At 36.1% G+C, this 19,714-nt stretch overlaps 2 protein-coding genes and 1 long non-coding RNA gene across 3 annotated transcripts; all 3 read right to left on the minus strand.

The window, feature by feature from the left end:
• Window positions 1-953: 953 nt before the first annotated feature.
• On the minus strand, window positions 954-1,675 carry LOC149395178 (uncharacterized). Its single transcript, XR_016297279.1, has 3 exons — window positions 1,406-1,675; window positions 1,134-1,170; window positions 954-1,044 (listed from the first exon to the last, which is right to left on the minus strand). It is a non-coding gene; the product is annotated as an uncharacterized LOC149395178 (long non-coding RNA).
• A 185-nt stretch (window positions 1,676-1,860) lies between these two features.
• Window positions 1,861-8,860, minus strand: IRX3 (Cellulose synthase family protein). The gene is made up of 13 exons (XM_089614771.1): window positions 8,622-8,860; window positions 7,861-8,056; window positions 7,542-7,753; window positions 6,983-7,082; window positions 6,759-6,879; window positions 6,385-6,651; window positions 5,595-5,940; window positions 5,139-5,402; window positions 4,849-5,061; window positions 4,557-4,764; window positions 3,986-4,182; window positions 3,540-3,893; window positions 1,861-2,682 (listed from the first exon to the last, which is right to left on the minus strand). Exons 1-13 carry the CDS (start codon window positions 8,694-8,696, stop codon window positions 2,101-2,103), a joined length of 3,135 nt encoding a protein of 1,044 aa, XP_089470897.1. The 5' UTR covers window positions 8,697-8,860; the 3' UTR covers window positions 1,861-2,100.
• Window positions 8,861-10,601: 1,741 nt separating this feature from the next.
• Window positions 10,602-15,146, minus strand: LOC149395180 (translation initiation factor IF3-4, chloroplastic-like). The gene is made up of 9 exons (XM_089615690.1): window positions 14,768-15,146; window positions 14,647-14,686; window positions 14,484-14,543; window positions 12,690-12,742; window positions 12,399-12,454; window positions 12,268-12,301; window positions 11,769-11,841; window positions 11,550-11,642; window positions 10,602-11,138 (listed from the first exon to the last, which is right to left on the minus strand). The coding sequence occupies exons 1-9, from the start codon at window positions 15,040-15,042 to the stop codon at window positions 10,992-10,994; spliced, it is 831 nt and encodes a 276-aa protein (XP_089471816.1). The 5' UTR covers window positions 15,043-15,146; the 3' UTR covers window positions 10,602-10,991.
• Between the last annotated feature and the right edge of the window lie 4,568 nt (window positions 15,147-19,714).

Here is a 19,714-nt window from a genome sequence, read left to right on the forward strand (position 1 = left end):
TCTCTCTTTTGAGCTCAAAAGACCAAATTTTTGGTGATTGATTATTGGCTGCTTTTTTCATTCATTCATGTCACGACCTGCAAGACACCCGTCGCCCTCGGATCGCGACCTATCCCTTTATATTTTAGTAACCATTATATTTTCAACGACCGAAAGTGAAAAAAACATTTCAAACATACTTTACATACTCGTTTTATCAAACAAACAACGGAAATAAAATTAATTTACATTTAAGGAATAACAAAAGTTCTTAGAGCTAGTCCGCTAAAAAAAACGGTAAAATTTTTCGCTTCTAAAAGAGTTACAAAAATGCGGACTACCCAAGCTTACTATTCGTAAGCACGGGCTCATAATCGTGGGAACCGAGTTTCAAAACGTAAAAAGAGTTTTGGGCCGATTATCTAAACGTTATTATATTATAAAAGTTCTTTCAAAAGCTATATAAAAACTTTCACGAGCATACAAGCTCGGTTTTCACGAGCATACAAGCTCGGTGACACTTCTTAAAATTTAGGATAAATGATATTTTTGATCCCTCATCTTTGACCACTTTAACAAGTTGCACCCCCGAACGAAAAAAAACTGTTTTATCAATCCTTTATGATAATCACTTTTTCACTTTCAGTCATTCTGTTAAAAAAACTATCAAAACAGATGAAAAATGGATATGTGCTTATCATGTGCTTTTTAAATTTTGACAAAATCGTAATTTAATAATAAATTAAATAACAAATCATATTACAATTAAAATTAATAAAATATAAAATAAATAAAAAATAATAGTTAAAAAAATAAAAATATCTATCTTTTCACCATCAACAGCTGGCAGAAGATCTTTGACACACTGAGAAAAATGAAAAAGACATCAGAGAAGCAAACAAGCACGCCAATTTTCGATAGTGCCAACATTTTTAGCAAATAAAAAAAGTAGCAATTAGAGATGCTACCATGGTGGTTTCAGTGTTGTGAGGAACAGAGCAAAAGGAAGCCACTTTTCCACTTCTATGCCTTTTATTGACACACCATGAACAGCTTTCCAAGTCGCTTAATCACCCAAAACAACTAACATAGTGAGTTTCAGAAGCCATATATCGCTATATCATAACAATTAAGCTAAAGAAAGTAAAGCTTACGGGTGACAGATTGCAAACTGGTCTTACCATTGATTACCTGCTCAAAATCAGAGACAAAGTCAATCATGCTAAAACTTAAAAAAAAAAATCAAATAATAACACCAAGAAAAATTCGATGTTGTAATCCCAAAACAAAAGACTCAATTAAAAAGTACAAGATTATCAGAGAAATCACAGTAAGATACAAGATAGTGCTAGTCCGATCTTATATTCTAAACCCAGAAACACACCACATTTAAAAAAAGGCAAATGATAAATAAACAAATCAGAACCTTCGACTGGGTAATATAACTGTTTCGGCCTTTGACCTCCTCGGAGAAGAAACGGCTACGTATCGCGTTGAAAGAGGAGGCGAAGTAGGTTTAACGGAATTAGAGCTTCGAGGCAAAGCCTGGACTTGCACTCTTCAGGTTTTGTAGCACTGCTCTTCTCGCCGCCATTGAAGGTCTCTTCTCTTTCAAAGCGGCTCGATATTTTTATTTTTTTTAACTATTATTTTTTATTTTATTAATTTTAATTGTAATATGATTTGTTTTTTAATTTATTATTAAATTACGATTTTATTCTCATTTAAAAAGCACATGATAAGCACATGATCCATTTTTCATTTGTTTTGACGGTTTTTTTAACAAAATGATTGAAAGTGAAAAAATGACAATAATAAAAGGATTGATAAAACAATTTTTTTTTATTCGGGGTGCAATTTTTAAAGTGATCAAAGACGAGGGACTAAAAATGTCATTTATTCTAAAATTTACTCACAAAACCGAGTACAACTGAAATATGCTACACCAAAAAAAAAAAAAAAAAAAATACACTATAATTTTATAGTTCAGAACCTGCACTGTTTTTTTTTTCTTCGTTGATACACAATACTCAAGACAAACAAAAATACACCTTTTTTTTTCTTTATGGAGGAGACATGCAAAAAGTTGTTTTTTTTTTTTCTTTTCATTTTTTGTTTCTTTCAGCAGTTGAGTCCGCATTGCTTGACATCGGGTCCCTTGGTCTTCATCACAAACGGGTCGATCCGAACCCAAAGCAACGAGAAGATAGAGGCCAAAAGCACGGACCAAATGATGACGATGGTCGGCGTTCGGTTCTGCCTCCCCATGAGACCTTTGAGGAAGGGGTAGAGATGGACGATCACCCAGAAAGCGAAGAAGAGCTTCCCGAAGAGCGGGCCCCACGACTGGTAGCCGTTGTTGATGGCGTCGGCGATCCCGGCCACGACTCCGACGATGTTGATGATCAAGATCGTGGTGGGCGGGATGAGCAGCGTGGTCCACTTGATCGTGTACAATTCTCCGAAGTCGTCGTCGTCCGCGGCCTTTGAAGTGACGGTGAAGTTTGTGTCGATTCCTGCCAAAACCTTGAGGAGGCCCTGAACAACCGCAAAGAGGTGAGCCGAGACGCCGCCGATGACCCAAAACTGCTCGTTCCTCCACCACTCCTCGATGCTCACCCCGCTCCACCTCAGCTCCAGGATCCCCGTAACGATGATAGAGATGAAGAGGGCTATGAAGTAGAGGCTCGCAAATGTGCTTATCTGGAGTCATCAGGAAATCAACAATGGTATCTTTAATTTTTTCAAAATTAGAGCTTGGTCCCTAGGTCCCCCGCCTGACCCCACAACATTTCGGGGAACTCACTAGTAATCACTAGACCAAACAACTCTTAGGTAATTCTTTTATATTTCTTGTATTTTATTTTTTATGTCATTGCTTTCATTCACAATCCTAGACTACATTGAAGTTCCGATTGAAAAAATATTATACATACCCATCGGAAGGCTTTGTATTTTCAAGGCTTTGCCGTTTCTAATAAGATAATTCTCCGTTTCATAACCAAAAAAAAAAAAAATCTATACAGAAGTAGAACATATTATATTTAACTATTCAAAACAACTGAACAATCATTAATAAGAGACATGGACACAGTTCTAGATTAGCATTTCAAAGTTTTTAATAGCCGAAAAGTCTAGTCTATATCTTGCGTGTGAAATTATTCATCCCTACAAAATATTAGATGAAACAGAAACTGTTAGTTATTTACTATATAGGGTAATTAATTTAGGGTTTTCAAACCTAGAATTAGGGTTTTAACATATGCAATTTAGTTTTAAATTATGTATTTTAATTATTTGAAATTTAGATAAATAAATAGGGTTTACTGTTGTAATCCTTGGTCTTTTGAAGTGATCCTAACTTAACGAGAAAAATAGCTAATAATCAATCACCTCAAGTTTAGTCTCTCCCAAAGAAGGGGAGACTAAGCTCAGTGAAAGATTGGCAAAGCTACCGTTTTGAGATCGAATCCGGGGCTGTAACAGAAAGGTTTTAAATAGTGATATAATGAGCTTTTGCTATTGATTCCGAAGAAGGTGGAGAAGGTTTTTGTAATTACCGGAGGCATAATGAATTTATCGGTGAGCAAGCAGATAGCGGGGAGGGTACAGTAGGCGAGAAGAGGCAAAGAGGTGAAAGGGTAGACAGTGGTGTTGACATAAGCAAAGCGCTCGAGCCACTTGAGCTTCCCTTCCTTGTAGCCGTACAGAAGCGGGCTGTGGTGACTGAAGAAGATCTCGATGGAGCCCAAAGCCCACCTGAGAACTTGGTTGAGACGATCTGAGAGATTGATCGGAGCCGTTCCCTTGAACGCGGGCCTCTTTGGCATACAGTAAATCGACCTCCAGCCACGGCAGTGCATCTTGAAGCCGGTAAGGATGTCCTCTGTGATCGACCCGTAAATCCATCCCAGCTGCCAAAAAAGAAAAAGAACAAAAAACCGAAACTCTCTCTGTCAGTCGTATCTCTAGTATCATTAAAATCACTATCTTGATTTGGCCTTACCTCGAGACCCCATTCCGTTTTGTCTTCGTACCCGCAACTGATGACGTGGATAGCTTCTTTGAGCAGCGCTGCTGGGCTCGATGATGGAGGGACTCCGCCTTCCACCATCAGAGTTGAGGTCACAAAGATCGCAGACTGTCCAAACCTCTTCTCGAAGTTCATGTGAGACATCAGGAGCTCCGTCTCCTCGCCGGTCCCTACAGACAGATGATACTTTAGACCAAGGTTCAAAATGCTAGCTTATGATGATTGGCTGATGGTTATTTTCCAGTGGCTGATAAGAATGCCGACTAAAAAGTTAAAAAAAAAAAAAAAAAAACTAAAATTCATATTCAAAATTTTGCATGTTTTCGTCGGCATGATATTGAATTTATAAAAAAATGCAGAAATCTGACTTCTGGCGGGTTTTTTTTTCCCCTGAATTTCAGAATATCCCTTTATTACTGAAAAATGGGGGAAATGTAATATTGCCAATGGACTTTGAAAAAATCTGCGGCTTTTCTCGGCACTCTATCCTTGAAGACGATATATAGAGCTTTATGTGATGTACAAGGGATTTCGTGGTTCAGACCTTGTAGGCTTGCATTTTCTTCATCATTCTTGACATACTTGGGAAGCTTCTTTCGGCGGCCGAAGCAAGGGCAACAGTCGCAACTGACCATCTTGGGACGCTTTGGACCCTTTGGAGGATTGTATCCGTACAAGGCTTGTCTTCTGAACACACATCCCGTGCCCACATATACTGGACCTTGGATTCCATCAAGACCCCTCATGTTGATCTGAGAGGTAGGGAAAAAAAAAAAAACAAAATTTATCAAATTTGTTATTTTCTCGTGACTATGGTTTTGAGCAGAGTGACTCACATCGAAGAAGACGGAGTTTCTATTGGCGTATCTGTCGTTCTTGTCGATGCCGTCGAATCTCTGTGGGAACTGAACGTAGCAAACCCTCTTCCCGACCTGCGGGTCCATCAAGAAGCACATGGCCTCTCTTGCGGCCCGGCTGTTGTTTATGTAATGGTCACAGTCCAAGTTCAGCATGAACGGCGCGTTAGTAAGCACGGCAGAGACACGGACCTGAAAAGTTATATTCGAGAATGGTGTGACGAAAACAGTTTTTAAGTATGCGTTGAGATTTTTTATTTAATTTATACCAGAGCGTTCATTGCACCGGCTTTCTTGTGATGTGAAAAGCTGGGCCGTTTTTCACGAGAGACGTAGACGAGACGGGGAAGCTCGTTTCCCTCGGTATCGAGGCCTCCGCTGTGGCCGAGGAAGACTTGTATCATTCCTGGGTGGTCTTTGGTGTTGTTACCGGGCCACGGTGTCCCGTCTTGCATAATCCATCCTTCTGCAGGAGTTTTCGTCGCTTTTGCTACAAGGGCATTTATCCTCACCTTGAATTCCTCATATTCTCTCTGTCGAAAACCGAACAATAAGTAAAAGAAAAAAAAAAAAAAAGGTTAGAGAGACTTGGGTTTGTTTGAAAAATGTGTTGGTACAAAAATGGAATGCCTAGTAGTTATAAAGCTTCGGTAAAGCACACACCTCTTGAAAAGTCCAAAATCTATCATTGAATTATAAGATTAATTCATTTTTTTTTTCTTTACCTTCATGGCTCGTCTCTCCTTGACGAAAGTGGGCTGAACTTTGTCCTTGAGATAGTCGATCTTCTCGGTGAAGTACATCTCGGGCGCCCGTGGCTCGATAGTGAATTTCTTGCAGAAGGGCACCCATTTGCGAGCGAACTCGGCGGTCTCCGACAGGGCTTCGAACGTGCACATGGAAGCTCCGTCGTCAGAGATGTAACACGAGATCTTTTCGACCGGGTAGTCCATGGCCAATATCGAAAGGACTGTGTTGGCCGTCACGATTGGAGGCTCTTTCATTGGGTCCACCGTGCTCACAAAGACGTCCACTGGTGCGAGCATGTTCGGCTCTCCGTCCCTCTCGTACCTGATCATTGCCGGTCACATTATCCATAACAATACATTTTACAACTACCCATCTACTTAATAAGCTCTCTTAAGATTTAACCCCCCTCAAATTCAAAAACTTGGGGTCACTCGGAGGTCTCTCGGTCGAATCGCCAGGGCCTTGTGGACTTAGTAAAGTCTATTAAGAAATCTTTTACCAAAGCAATTAAGAGTGAATTACTCTTTTTTTTTACTTCTTCTTTTGAATGTAAACCATTTTATTAAATTTCGACCTCAACCCCAAGATGTTGGTCTAGTGGTAAGGGAAATTTAGGGACCTGAGGTTGTCTGAGGGTCGATGATGTAAGGGGCTCGTAGATCTAGTGGATTAAACTTGAACACCACAGTTTAAAAAAACAAAAAACAAAAAATAAAAAAACCATTTTTATTTGGACATCTCATTTGCCTTTCCATCCAAGTTTACCTGAGTGAGAGGCGATCGAGGTAAGTCTCACGGTCGATGGGAAACCATTTGGGGAACTGATCGAGGATCCAAGAGAAGGCGAACCACACTTCACATATCACGGAAGTCAGCCACAGCCCGATGGACTCGTGCACCGGGTTCAGAATCCTGTACCGCAGGAACAACGCCAACACAAACAGCCGAGCGATTATGACCATCCGATAAGGGTTGATCTTGCTCATCGGGAGCGGCACTTTCCTTGACATTGGCTGCCTTGTTTCATCAACCCTGTGCACCAAACCACACATATCACTTCACTAGAAAAAGAAGAAGAAAAAAGACAATGCACTTATATATATCAAATTTTATTTATTTATAAACGTCTTAACACATACAAGGCCATTTCAGGGTCGTTTGAGTCATTAGGTTCATGGCCCAGATTTCCTTGTTGCATTTTCCAATCATCCATTCTGTCTTTCCATTCACCCTCTTTCTTCTCATCCCACCTTCCACTTCCTGCTTTGAAAATAAATATTCCAAATATGCATGAAGCTCATATTGTCTTGTGTTCATATATCATTGGTCATTTTAAATAGAAAAATGTTGAAAGTGTTCAAACCATGCTCAGAAACTGGATATGGGTGGACTCGCTTGTGGAGAGAAGAAGACAACATTTGGTCTCCATGACCATGAGATCCCAATGGAAATTCTCCACTCACCTTCATACATACATATCACAGACTCATGAAACGTCTAAAACAAAAATTGTTTATGATTTTATCAGACCGAGTTTGTTAGAGTCTCCTAATTTTTATGTAGATGATATTTTGGTACCGAAACTAAATTTTATGAGCATCAAACTACTGCTGTTGTAGCAATTTAGTATTCTTTATGAAAAAAATATGAAATATTTATTATTATTATTGTTAACAAGTCATTTAAGTTGAATCTAAGTATCCAAGGGGATATTATTTCATTATATATATATATATATATATATATATATATATATATATATATTGTAGAAATAACTAAAATGACACACAATCAATAGTTTGATGGCCATATTGCTTATAAAATTAGTACGGAGCAAGATGTCACTTAAACTTAGTCTATTTGCGCTAAAAATGTTATAAAATTAATTCTGAAATGCTTGAGGTTAATCAATAAACAATTACCTGTGCGGAGGTTCGACCGTTAATGAGAGGTGGAAAATGAGAATTGTGATCATCTTCAGGGCCTCTTCCATAGCTCATCTTCCCATAAAGCATGGCATCCAAAACATGCTCTTTCTTTGTCTTCTCATTATCATTTTCAATCACATCAATGAACTCATGTTCTATGTCATCCACATCTTCTTCTTCATCATCTCCCTCCACTCTTGGACTCCCTAATCAAACCATATTTAAATTAATTTCTAAAAATATTATATGAATCACCCTCATATTGGCATGATTTTATGATATATATATAATATATATATATATATGTACGTACCTTTAAGGCGTTTGTATCTGGTTTTGCACTGAGGGCAGTTTTGGGTGCCCTCTCTTCGCTCATATTCATAGCATGGACGGCAAGCGGGAAAACCACACTCATTGCAAGCCACAAACAACTCTCCATCAACATTCAGTCCCACTTGGTCTCCACATATCTCACACACTTGACCATCCAAGTTTCTAAGTGTTTTTGGCTGCATCGATTCATTATTAATTTATTTAATTATAAATAGACAAAAATTCAGAAATATATTAGTATTATCATGTATGACAAGATTTTTATTGATGTAAAGACAAAGATATCACAAGATATAAGTATTGTAACTTGTAAGTGTTCTGCGTATATGTGTAATATTATTATTATAACATTAATTAGTTTCCCTAAACACAATGCATGCATTGAATAAAAAAAAAAAATTTAAGCCTAGATTGATATTAATTATCACGAGTGCACCTATAATTATGTGATTTTATACGATTCTAGCAGCTAGTATTATATATTATCCATCATGTATCTATTCTATTGTAATAATGTGGATTATTACTTTTCTTACGAATCTCACTAATGATGAGTTGTTTTAATATATATTTTTTTAAATCAGTTGTTATAATATTTAATCATCCATGTAAACTCAATCTTCATAATATTAAAAAAAAAAACAGAATAAACACCATATGCTAAATTCTGTAGTTAATAAGTTGCATTAAGTTACATATGTTACACTGAATGTGCATTATATATTTTGTTTAGATATGAACCTCTTCATGGCCTTGAATGACTACGAGTTCGTTGCGGTTGTGAGATCCAGCGACAAGTCCGGCACTAGCTTCCATGGTGAGACAACAAGTCGTAGACCAGCGATAGAGAGGGATATGAATAAATGGATGAATGAATGAATGAATGAATGAGGAGTGAAAGATGGGCTTAAGAATGGAAGAAGAAAGGCATATTTTCTTGGTGTGAATCACAAACTCTCTCTCACCTAATGACCCTCTCTATTGCCACTGCTGGTGTAGGTGTTGTTGGTTACAAGGTCACCATTGCCTTGAAGTTAAGCTTCAACTCTTTTTTTTTTTTTTTTTTTTTTTTTTTTTACTTTATTTACAGCATAACCCTTTGTTACATGTGAATTCACATGCCAATTTCGCTAATCCTTCAGCTACATAGCTTATTTGTGCTTGTAATTTTTATTGACATATTTAAGTATATCTTAAACTAATTATATATATGCTTAGTATACTAGTTCTAAGTGTGATTTATTAAGTGAATATTGGGGTATTAATTAGCTTAAGTTTAAGCGTCTATTCTATAGCTGAACATTATTGATTATTGAAAATAAATATTGCGTACAAATTGGATAACCTGTTAGCTCATGCATCTTCTGGCTAGCGATATCTGCTGGTCAATTTTTTTAATTAAGGGCAATAAGTAAGACATGATATTAATAGTATTTTTCTTTACGAATATATTGTTTATAAATTACAAGGTATGGTCAAAGTGGGTGCAATATACAACTTTCTGTGACATGTCGATAATGAATATCAACAAACTAATACAATATATACTTGCACGCGTATATTTTACTCCTTGCCATTGCCACGAGTGAATTATGTTTGTTTTGTAGACAATACAACAGTTTGTAGTTCAGATACCACTTTAGTCATTATGCTATACTTATCAACAGATTGGGCAAGAAAATAATGAGAAGATTTTATTTTCTTTTTTGTAGGCATGTGTTGATTTTAGAAGGTTGTCTACTTATTATCACTGATGTTGACACTTCACCATCACTACATTTTGTGTCAAGAGTCTTAAATTTTGTCAAAATGTCATTGAATGTTAGATATTGTAATTTTTTTTTATACTTACGTGACACATCTATCGTATAATGTGCATGACAAAGTATTATTGAAAAATGAATGACTATCTAAAACTCACAACTGCTTTTAAATTTGAAATCAGACCATAACACAAAACACGTTTGCGAATTCCAAGTTTTGACTTTATTTGATGTTGGGTCTAACTTTAAAAAAATTCTAAAACGTCTTTTACATGAAAATAGGAAATAATCCCTGTATTTGAAATTGAGGTCTATGTATTATATCCTTCATATAATTTTTGTCGACTATTTCATCGCTAAAGTATTAAATGACAAAACTACCATTCGTGTACGAAGAGCTTCACACATTAGAGTTCCATTTCTCATAAGATAAAATAAATTACTAGTAACTTTTATATATAAAAAAATTCATTTAAAAAAATTCATTTATTTTCTTTCAGATGATTTAGATGTATGGGTATTATTGCTCATATTCTCCTTTTCAAGTTGGTAATTTTGGAAAAAAGCAAGCATGGATAATTGGATATTTACGCAATACTTGCCTTTGAGACGTGTTTCTGTCAACAGAGAGGGATGTTTTTTTTTTCGTGTACCTAAATTGTGACGTCTTACTAATTTTCCTTCAGTGTCACACGAAAAAAGGAAACCAAGCCACACAAGGCTGTTTCAAAAAAACAAAAGGCTTTAGCTATAACAATCAGATATGCTTCAGAAATACCCATCAACCAACTTAGCTTAAAATAGCACACAACAAACTCAGTGGTTAGCTAGACAGTTTCAGTGAAGAGAATGAAACAACAGAAATATCAAATGCATGCTTGGACTTCAAGATCTTAGAAGAAAAGTTTTAGTCATGACTAGATGAATTTCAGTCTCCTTTCAGAAATAAGGCGGCAAATGATGTTAAAATAAAAATAGATAAAAATCATTATGACTTGTGTCAATCAGGACAGGATTTCAGTTGCATCAATGAGAAGACGAGGAGTTTTTCCCTAAAACCACCACATTATACAGTAAATCACATGAAATGAATTGTAAAATTGTTGGTAGATCTAAAAGCACTAGTAAAACAAAATTGTTGCTCTCTCTGTATGTCCTAGTCAATTGACTATACATCACAACAAATTTCGAATACCACCCAGTAATTTTAGTTTTCGACATTCTTAACCGGGCGTTACATACACGGATTCTATACACAAACCTCGGACATTCTGCAATGATGATGGACATAACTGAACATGTCACCGTTGGACTACTAGTTGAATCTGCAGGGAAAATTTTAAACGCACTATAAACTAGCTGATACTTCATCTACTGCATCGGATGTCTCTTTTTTCTTTGGCTGTTCTTGAGCTTTCGGTTGAACAGCCTTGTTAGGCACTAAGACCACGTACACGTTTCTCTCCCGAAAGCTTTTTGCTTCCACTGTAGCAAGCTGTAAATGAACATCAAAGTAAGAAGGGCCTACTAGTTTAATTAAATCAACATGGACTAGAATATCATCACAAACCCTGAAGCAGAATACCTCAGGCACAGCTAATGCTAATATCTACATATTTCAACAGTGAAATCAATACATCCGCGTTCTTTTATTTGTTGTTGTATAGCCTTCATGATTCATTGTCATCCAGGACATTTCTTTGAGCCAGATAATGTTTTCTGAATAAATATATAAACTTTTTGTGTTCCATAAGTGTTCTAGTGACCCTTTTTCATAAAAAAAGCTACGCTAACTTCTATCTGAGAATTTAGCAATATCAAACGTTTAAGATGGCTATTTTTCTAATGGACCCATTTTAAACTGAATTTTAAGTGTTATTCCTGTAAAATGGACTTGAGCAAGTACCTCTCCAACATCATCCTGGAAACGTTTTAATAGCTCGATGGCAAACTTCCGAAACTCATTTTCGCGGCCTTTCAAGTTCACAACCACTTTAACCTGCACAGATATTAGTTAAGGTTTCACTACACTTATAATCCATATTTTTATATATACATATATAAACTAAAAAAAACTGCAAACGTATATATAAACTAAAAAAAACAAACTGCAAAAGAAATCAACCTTGTCACCATCTTTCAAAAATCTCTGGGCAGATCTCAAGCGGACGGAATAGTCGTGTTGATCAATATTGTAACTGCAAAGATAAACAGCACTTTAGGATTTCAATAACTTATTCTTTGGATATAGAATATTAAGATTTTTCTGGATGCTTGAGATGAACAAAATTACGTAGCAATTGTTTCAAAATCTTTGCAGAAAGAAAGGAATAACATATTATACAAAATTTAGAACGGTTGAGACCAAATACGCGGGCAAGTACTAAAACAAGTGATTTCAATCTATATTGGAAATTCAAAGGCTCAAATTCACCACTTTAACTAAGTATTAGTCACCCTGTTCTACCGTTTACACCGTAATCTAACCACAGTTAAATGCTCGGTACCATAACCATACCCAAACAACTAGAGGCATAATCGACGAGTTGTGACAACGAATTAAAAATCAAAATCCCCATCAACACAACGTACACAAATAACAAATCAAGACTTATAGATCATACCTCATCTTAAGCTCTTTCAGATCCATGCGACTTGCTGATATTTCATTAAAAAGGCAGTTAGTTATATCTATTGATCCAAAAACAGCACGTGAGTGGTAAGGAAAAAGAGACAATGATGGAGAAGTCTGTACCAGCACTTTTCTTTTGCTGTTCTCTTTTTTTCTTTTGTTGTTCGTATCTATATTTACTGGAAGAAAGAAGAAGAAGAAGAAGAAGAAGAAGAAGAAGAAGAAGAAGAGAATATGGTTAAGGATCTAGTAGTGCAAATTTGAACTACTCTGCATAACATAAAGTTCACACCCCTGAACCAAGGTCAAATTTGAACTTAAGTTTTACTATGGTAATCATAAAGGAGATATAAGTATAAATGCAAAATTTACATACACTAAATGAAAAGCTTCATAAATAAAAAAATCTTATACTTGTAATCCATTATTTTGACAACTGGGGGATCCGCTTCAAGCGATAATATAACCTGCAAAGCAAGAAGAACATGAATATAAAGAGTGGAAAATAAAATCTATTATCCAATTGACACAATAAGTTATAGTTCAATGGTTTCTTGTCATGCTGTGGGAAAAAAAAAAGGTACAGGATATCAACTCGCTTTCAACATCTAAGGTTTCACAAATGCATTTCTAATTTTAGAATCTAATTTTATTTTTATTTTTTCACATCTCTCCCTATAATGTGCCTAGTGAGATGCAATATCAAGACTAAAAGGAGAACCAGTTGTTAAACTTCCAATCCATTTTGTATCTGATTACCATTTTTAGTATCCGAGTAGAAAAAGTTAGGTTCAACCATTTCTTATGTTTTACTAATTCCATACTTTGAAACAACTACACGAAACACAAAACAAAACAAAAATCTAGGTTTTTGACCAATGAAACGCTAAGTAAAATTTAGGGAAAATGACATCTTTACACCTAGGGGTTTAAGTGAAATGCTGACTTCGTACCTTTGGTTTCCAGAAATTTCGAGTTCATACCTTTAGATTTACTAAAATGTCGAGATTGTACCTTAATATTTAAAACTATGCCACAATTATACAACCTTTTGTTGACTATTAGTTCATTTTGACCATTTGAATTTCCTTTGATACCCATTTTGCCCTGATAGCTGATACACACTTCGTACTATTTAAAAATAAAAATCACACACAAATCGACAAGACGACCAAGCACCACGGCACGTCAGCGACGACTCTCCGTCGTTGCCGATATCTGCAAACGCGTCGTCGCGTCCTCCCTCTTCCTCCTCACCACTCTCCTCTCCTGCAAACTAATGTTTCTCGACCTCCATCGCCGCTTCTCCGCCTCCGACACCGGATCTCCGGTCTTAAACTCCTTCCTCAACGAGCTCCGAGATTAAACGACACAAGGATTACCCTTTTTCTTATCCTAAAAAACATGACACCAATCTAAATCTAATCTCTCTCGACCTAGTCACAGACCCACAAAGCGAAGAAATAAGATAGGAATAGAAGAAAAAGAACTGCCGAAGATCTGATTCACACTTTTCATTTCATACTTTATAGGCTTATAGCTATACAATGATCCTAAAATATAACTCATGGTTGGGAAGAGGAGTGAGTTGGGTTCGTACTTTGGTTGCTCAAATTTCCATTTGCTTTGCTCTCTATTTGGCTCTCAATTTCGGTCGCCCTCAGAAATATCTCATCACAAACACAAGAAGTGAGAATGAGAATGAGAATAGACCTCCTAATTTGCATTTCATTGGTGTCAGAGGAGGTTCAAGGCCTCTCCACCAACAAGCCCTTCTTCTTAAACAGGTTTTTTTGTTTTACAGATTATATTTAATGTGATTTGCGGAGATCGGCAGCGACAGAGTCGGAGCTGGCAGTACTGTGGTGGCTGACAGCGAAGGCTAGAAGAAGGTCGTCTTGTTGGTTTGGGTGTGTTTTGTTATTTTAATAATGCATAGAGTGTGTATCAGGGAAAAATGAGTATCAAAGAAAATTTTGATTGTCAAAATGAATAAATAGTCAACAAATGGTATAATTCTAGCATAGTTTTAAATCTTAAGGTACAATGTCAACATTTTAGTGAATCTAAGGGTATGAACTTGGCATTTCTGAGAACCAAGGGTATGAAGTCAGCTTTTCACCTAAACTCGGGGTATAAAGATGTCATGTTCCCTAAAATTTATCATATAAACTCTAAATGAGACAATTCATGAAGATAATAACATACGAGATTAAGCCCCGCAGCGTTTGACATTCGAACCGCCTCGGTCTTGGACACTATTCCAATCTTCAGTGAAAAACACAATCGATTCAGATAAAAATTCACAAAATCTAATCCATAAACTATGAACCAAAATGCACAGTACCAAAAACAGAATTCAATAACTCACCATATTTTGCTTATCGTCAATGAGCCTCACCGAGTCTGACCTATTGCAAACCAAGCTACACTTCAATTCCACTTCATCGTTTTTCAAATCACAAAAGAAATGAAAGAAGCTCCAAACGAACCTGATTTTGGACATATCGAGAGCTTCTTCTTCTTCGACGGGTTCGCTGCTCCGAAACCGCCGGGAATCGGAGCCGCCGGAGTATCGAGGTCCTCCGCCGCCTCCGCCGTATCGGGAGGTCGTCGGAGCTGAGATTGCCGAAAGAGAACTGTGTCGGAGTACGTTTTGGTTAGGGCTTCTGATTCGAACGCCGAAGAGCTTGGAGTCGGAAGAAGACGGCGTCATTTTGTGGAAGGAAAGGATTTTCAGGGGACAGCTGGTTGTGAGACCAGCCATGGCGTTTTTGGAGTTCGTTGTTTGCTTTGGTTTCGAGTGTTTCAAAAATTATTGCATGAAAGAGAAAAGAAGGGGTTTCCTTATCCACAAACTAAAGAGCCAGTGAAAAACGAGTCAATTAGAAAATTTCGAAGTGAAAAAAAAAATAAAAAAAGGGAAATTGTCACGCTACCGAATTATTGGCTAGGCCTCTACATCGGGTTGGGTTATTCGGGTTTGTATATTTCATGAACTCGACCCGAAATTTTCGGTTTGTCATTTTTATAACTCAACCTAAACCCGAAATTATTGGAGTGGTTTAAGTCGGGTTCTTCGGGTTAATTTGTCGCAACAAAAGTACAAAAAAGAATCGTTGAATCAAATTCATAAAAAAACCATGCAAATACTAAGAATAAATAAATTATGTCTCATCTCAAATTTCATGCTCCATAAAAATCTAGACCTCGTGAAAAATCTGTAAAATAAAAAAATGAGTTGTTGAAACTAATATAAGTAAGTCTTTATGATCATATTGAGTCTACTTATATTATGTATTTGTCAACTGTCGTGAGCATAAAGATACACCTACAAAATTATTAATTAATTTGAAAATGCATTTATATTCTTATTTTAAAACCATAAAGCATATGGTGTATTTTTTTTTTTTTTTTACCTTGATAACATTTTTCATTTTTTTAGAGAATTTTTTTATTATTTTAACGGGATCGGGTTGGTTTGGTTCAACCCAATCTCATGACGCTCAAAAACCAAACCAACCCGAAACACTTGCGGGTTGGGTTAGTTTCAACCCAAAAATTTTCGGGTTGTAATGGGGCGGGTTAAAAAAGAGTGCGGTTTAGTTTGGATGATCGGGTTGTTTGGTTCGTCGGTTCTCATGAACACCCCTATTATTGGCTATATTTAACTAAGCTTATTAATGTTGATTTTAGCTTTTTTTTTAAGTTAAATCATATTTAAGTGTTTGATAAAATTGTTTTTTTTTAAACAAAAAAGTATTTTTGAATATTTTAACTAAAAAACTAAAAGCTACAATTTGAAGCGCTTTTATACGAAGTTTTAGGTTTTGGTTTGCAGTTTTTCTATTTTAACTTTTTTTTTCTCTTACACTAACTTTTAATTCTAATTATCTTTATATGTTTTTATCAAATAATTTTTTTGAAGTCACAAAATTTATAATTTATTTTTTACAATCTATAGACACCCACTTTGATATATTTTTTATATACAAAAAATATCTTATTATTAATATTAATTACATTTTATATAAATAATTATTACTTATAAATATTAATATATATTTTACCAAACACTAAATCAGCTTTTGCTAACAGCTACAGCTATTATACAATAGTTTACCAAACACTCATCTGTTTTTTAAAACAATAGTTTTTTCGTATAGCTATTCTAAAATCACTTTTTTTAAGCAAAGTTGTGTCAAACGAGTCAATGTCACTAACTCAAATATACAACTAGCATTTAGTTTTTTTCTTACAATCCACGCCAACCCTTTTTTATCCATAATGTTCACTCTCCTCACCTATCATTCCCGCTCATTATCACTCCCTCGTTTTCTCCTCATTTAAACCGCTCATTTCTCTCTCTCCTCAAACCGTCTTTCTTCTCTCCTCAAACCGATCACTTCCCAAATTATCCTCATTTCTCGTCTCCCCATCATCATCTCTGTTCTCCCTCCTCCCTCCTCTGTCGCGCTCTCCCTCTTTCTCATCCTCGCTCTTTCTCTCATCATCGCGCTCTCCCTCCTCTGTCACGCTCTCCCTCTCCCACCAAGATAAACCTCCAAATCCTAACCCTAAAAGGGAAATAGACGATAACGACTTTCACCCAAACAACCCGAAAAAAAATGAAGTTGTTAGACGGAGTCCTCGGACAAAGCCGAAGGTGCCGGAGGAGTCGCCGTCTTCACCCAAATGGTCGCCACTGTCCCGGAAAAGAAAAACCACAACTTCACCCAAACCGGTGAAAATGTCGCCGAAGAAGCCTCGGCGTAGGAAGGTGAAGCCTATGCATGGCACGTTTGACGCCGAGGAAGAAGAACAACTCAAGTCCCCAATATTCAGGTTAGTTTAGGGGTTTTCGGTTGATTTGTTTTAATTTCGGTTAACATGTTTTGGGTAATTGTTTATTGCATTGGGTTATCTTGGTTTTGTTGTTATTGATTGATGGGATTGATTGAATTATTGATTGTTGATTGATTGAATTGTTGATTTGTTGAATATGGATTATTGATTCAAGAGAATTGTTGAATGAGATTGTTGAATTTCGGTTTATCCCTTAGTTTTGGGTAATTGATTATGGGTAATTTCGGTTTAAGGTGAGAATATTGTTGATTGAATATTGTTATTGAATGAATATTGTTGTTGTTGAACCAATTGTTGACATCGATGTCAACTGTTGATGGAAATTGTTGACATCTATACGTCAACAATTGATACCAATGACAGTTGTTGACATATAGATGTCAATAGTTGCCATCAACAGTTGACATCAATGTCAACAATGTCAACTGTTGATGGCAATTGTTGACATCTATACGTCAACAATTGATACCAGTTGTTGGCATATAGATGTCAACAATTTCCATCTACATTTGACATCAACGTCTTGCTATATTATTGAATAATATCATATTGTTGAACATACAAGATGTCTAATTTCAAATTTTTAAAAATAGTGGCGACTGTGGAATGTTTGTTATAAAGGCCATTGAGTTTTTGACTCACGAGTATGATCTATTGGAAATCCGACAAGAGGACATGGCCATGTATCGACAAAAGTTCACAATCAATCTACACAGACACAGGGGCGGTTAAAATAGCAACGAAAGTGGGTTCAGACTTGGAAATGGATGACAATTAGCAAAAATTTTATTTTTCTTGGTTAAATTAATATGTAAGTACTTATTTATGACATTCTCTTGATTTAAGTACTAGTTTGTTAATGTAATAGAGTAAGCAATCTTTTGTTGTTCATGTACTAGATTACGTACTCTTATGTTAAACATGATGCAATCTCTGTTGTCAATGGTGCCCACAAGAAGATTTGTAATCTTTATATTGTACATTTGATGTAATAAAGTCTCATGAAGACTCTTGCTTGTAATTGCTTATTCATTAATAAAAAGCTGAAACGTTCATTCATTCCTCCTTGTCTTGTTGAAGCTTTATGATAAAACATTAGTCTTTAGTCCATAAACAAACTAAACAACTTACGAAGAGACAAATGTAGATTTGCATGAACAAACTCTTCGTAGTTTGCTTAAAACGATATATTTGCAATCTAAGGGTCAAAAGACTATTGACCTCAGTATGACTGTTAGGAGAATCTATGATGTCTGGTTATGGGGCATTGAGAGTTGGAGACTCTATAGTTCTTCTAGGTATCTTCCGAAGGTACTGAATTGACCAGTGCACTTCTTGAGACAAAATAAGAACAAACCATTTAACCTCTTATGTCTCGAAGTCACTACGTATGAATTGCATCGTGCTTACCTTAATCCTGAAATGAGACATGTCGTTTCACACCTTATGTATTCTCATTTGAGAAAGTCAGAGTTCGGACTCACTTTGTGATTCCGAACAAGGCCTATTGGTGAAATACTAGGTTGTGAGAATGTCATGAGTAACTTTGTGAAGTTCTCATAGATATGGAATTTATGTACAAGATTGCTGAAATGCAATGTATATCACCTCATGCTTTGTTCCTTGGAATGTGAATAAATGAACTAGCCAGTGTCCAAATTGAGTCTTGACTCCTTTGGATGAAACAATGTGACTTGTTAGTTCATCGTCAATACATTGTTTCTAACTTATTCACAAGCTACAAAGGAGTTGAGGAAATAAGAGCTAGAAGGGTAAAATGGTAATTTTGTAAATCCCGACTAGCTGATGATATTCATGAAGGGTAAACATAGATAATATTTAGTGGATCCGCTCATCATAATTTGGTTGAATTCTTGAGTAGAAAATAAATTCATTTGAACCGAGAGATTTTCAGTGTCAACTCTTTAGTGGAGTCAATTGACATTAAGCTAAACTTGGAAAAGGTTTGTGAACTTTTGAGTCCAAGTGTTTAGCTCAAGCTTTGTTCATTTGGATCCATGAGGTCACTGCCACGAATGACATCGAGTAGGAATAGTTAAACTAGAAGCTAAGTCAAAACAAAAACGAGACAAGTTTTACGAAAATTGTCAAAAGGGTAATTTTGTCATTTTGGACATATGATGAAATGAATGTCAATAAATTTTTTGACAATGTCATTTGATGACTTAATGTCACTCGGCCAAATTAGATTAATTGGACCTTGTGGATTAATTTCGTTTCATAAGAATTTTATTGAAAATTCTTAATGGGTCTTTCTCATGTTGTCATGAACAAATGAAGAAGCTTCTAGAAGATCCTTCTAGAGTGAAATAAGCGCCCAACATACCCAAAGAAAGAGAGAATATTTTGTGCATGAATGTATGAAGATACTTGCCAAAAGAAAAAGAGGAAACAAATTTCCTCAAAGAGGCAAGAGGGAATTCGGCCACATGGGTCAAGGGAGAAGCAAATAAAAGAGGAAACAAATCCAAGGACTTGCTTGGATCCTCTTGGCCGTGTGCCTCATGAAAGAAAAGGGGAAATTGGCTCATGAATATGTGATATTCTATAGA

Source organism: Urtica dioica, chromosome 5 (genome assembly GCF_054948205.1).
Source record: "Urtica dioica subsp. dioica isolate 48M chromosome 5, U.dioica_male_clone48M_v1_H2, whole genome shotgun sequence".
In the NCBI taxonomy this organism is placed as follows: Eukaryota; Viridiplantae; Streptophyta; class Magnoliopsida; order Rosales; family Urticaceae; genus Urtica; species Urtica dioica.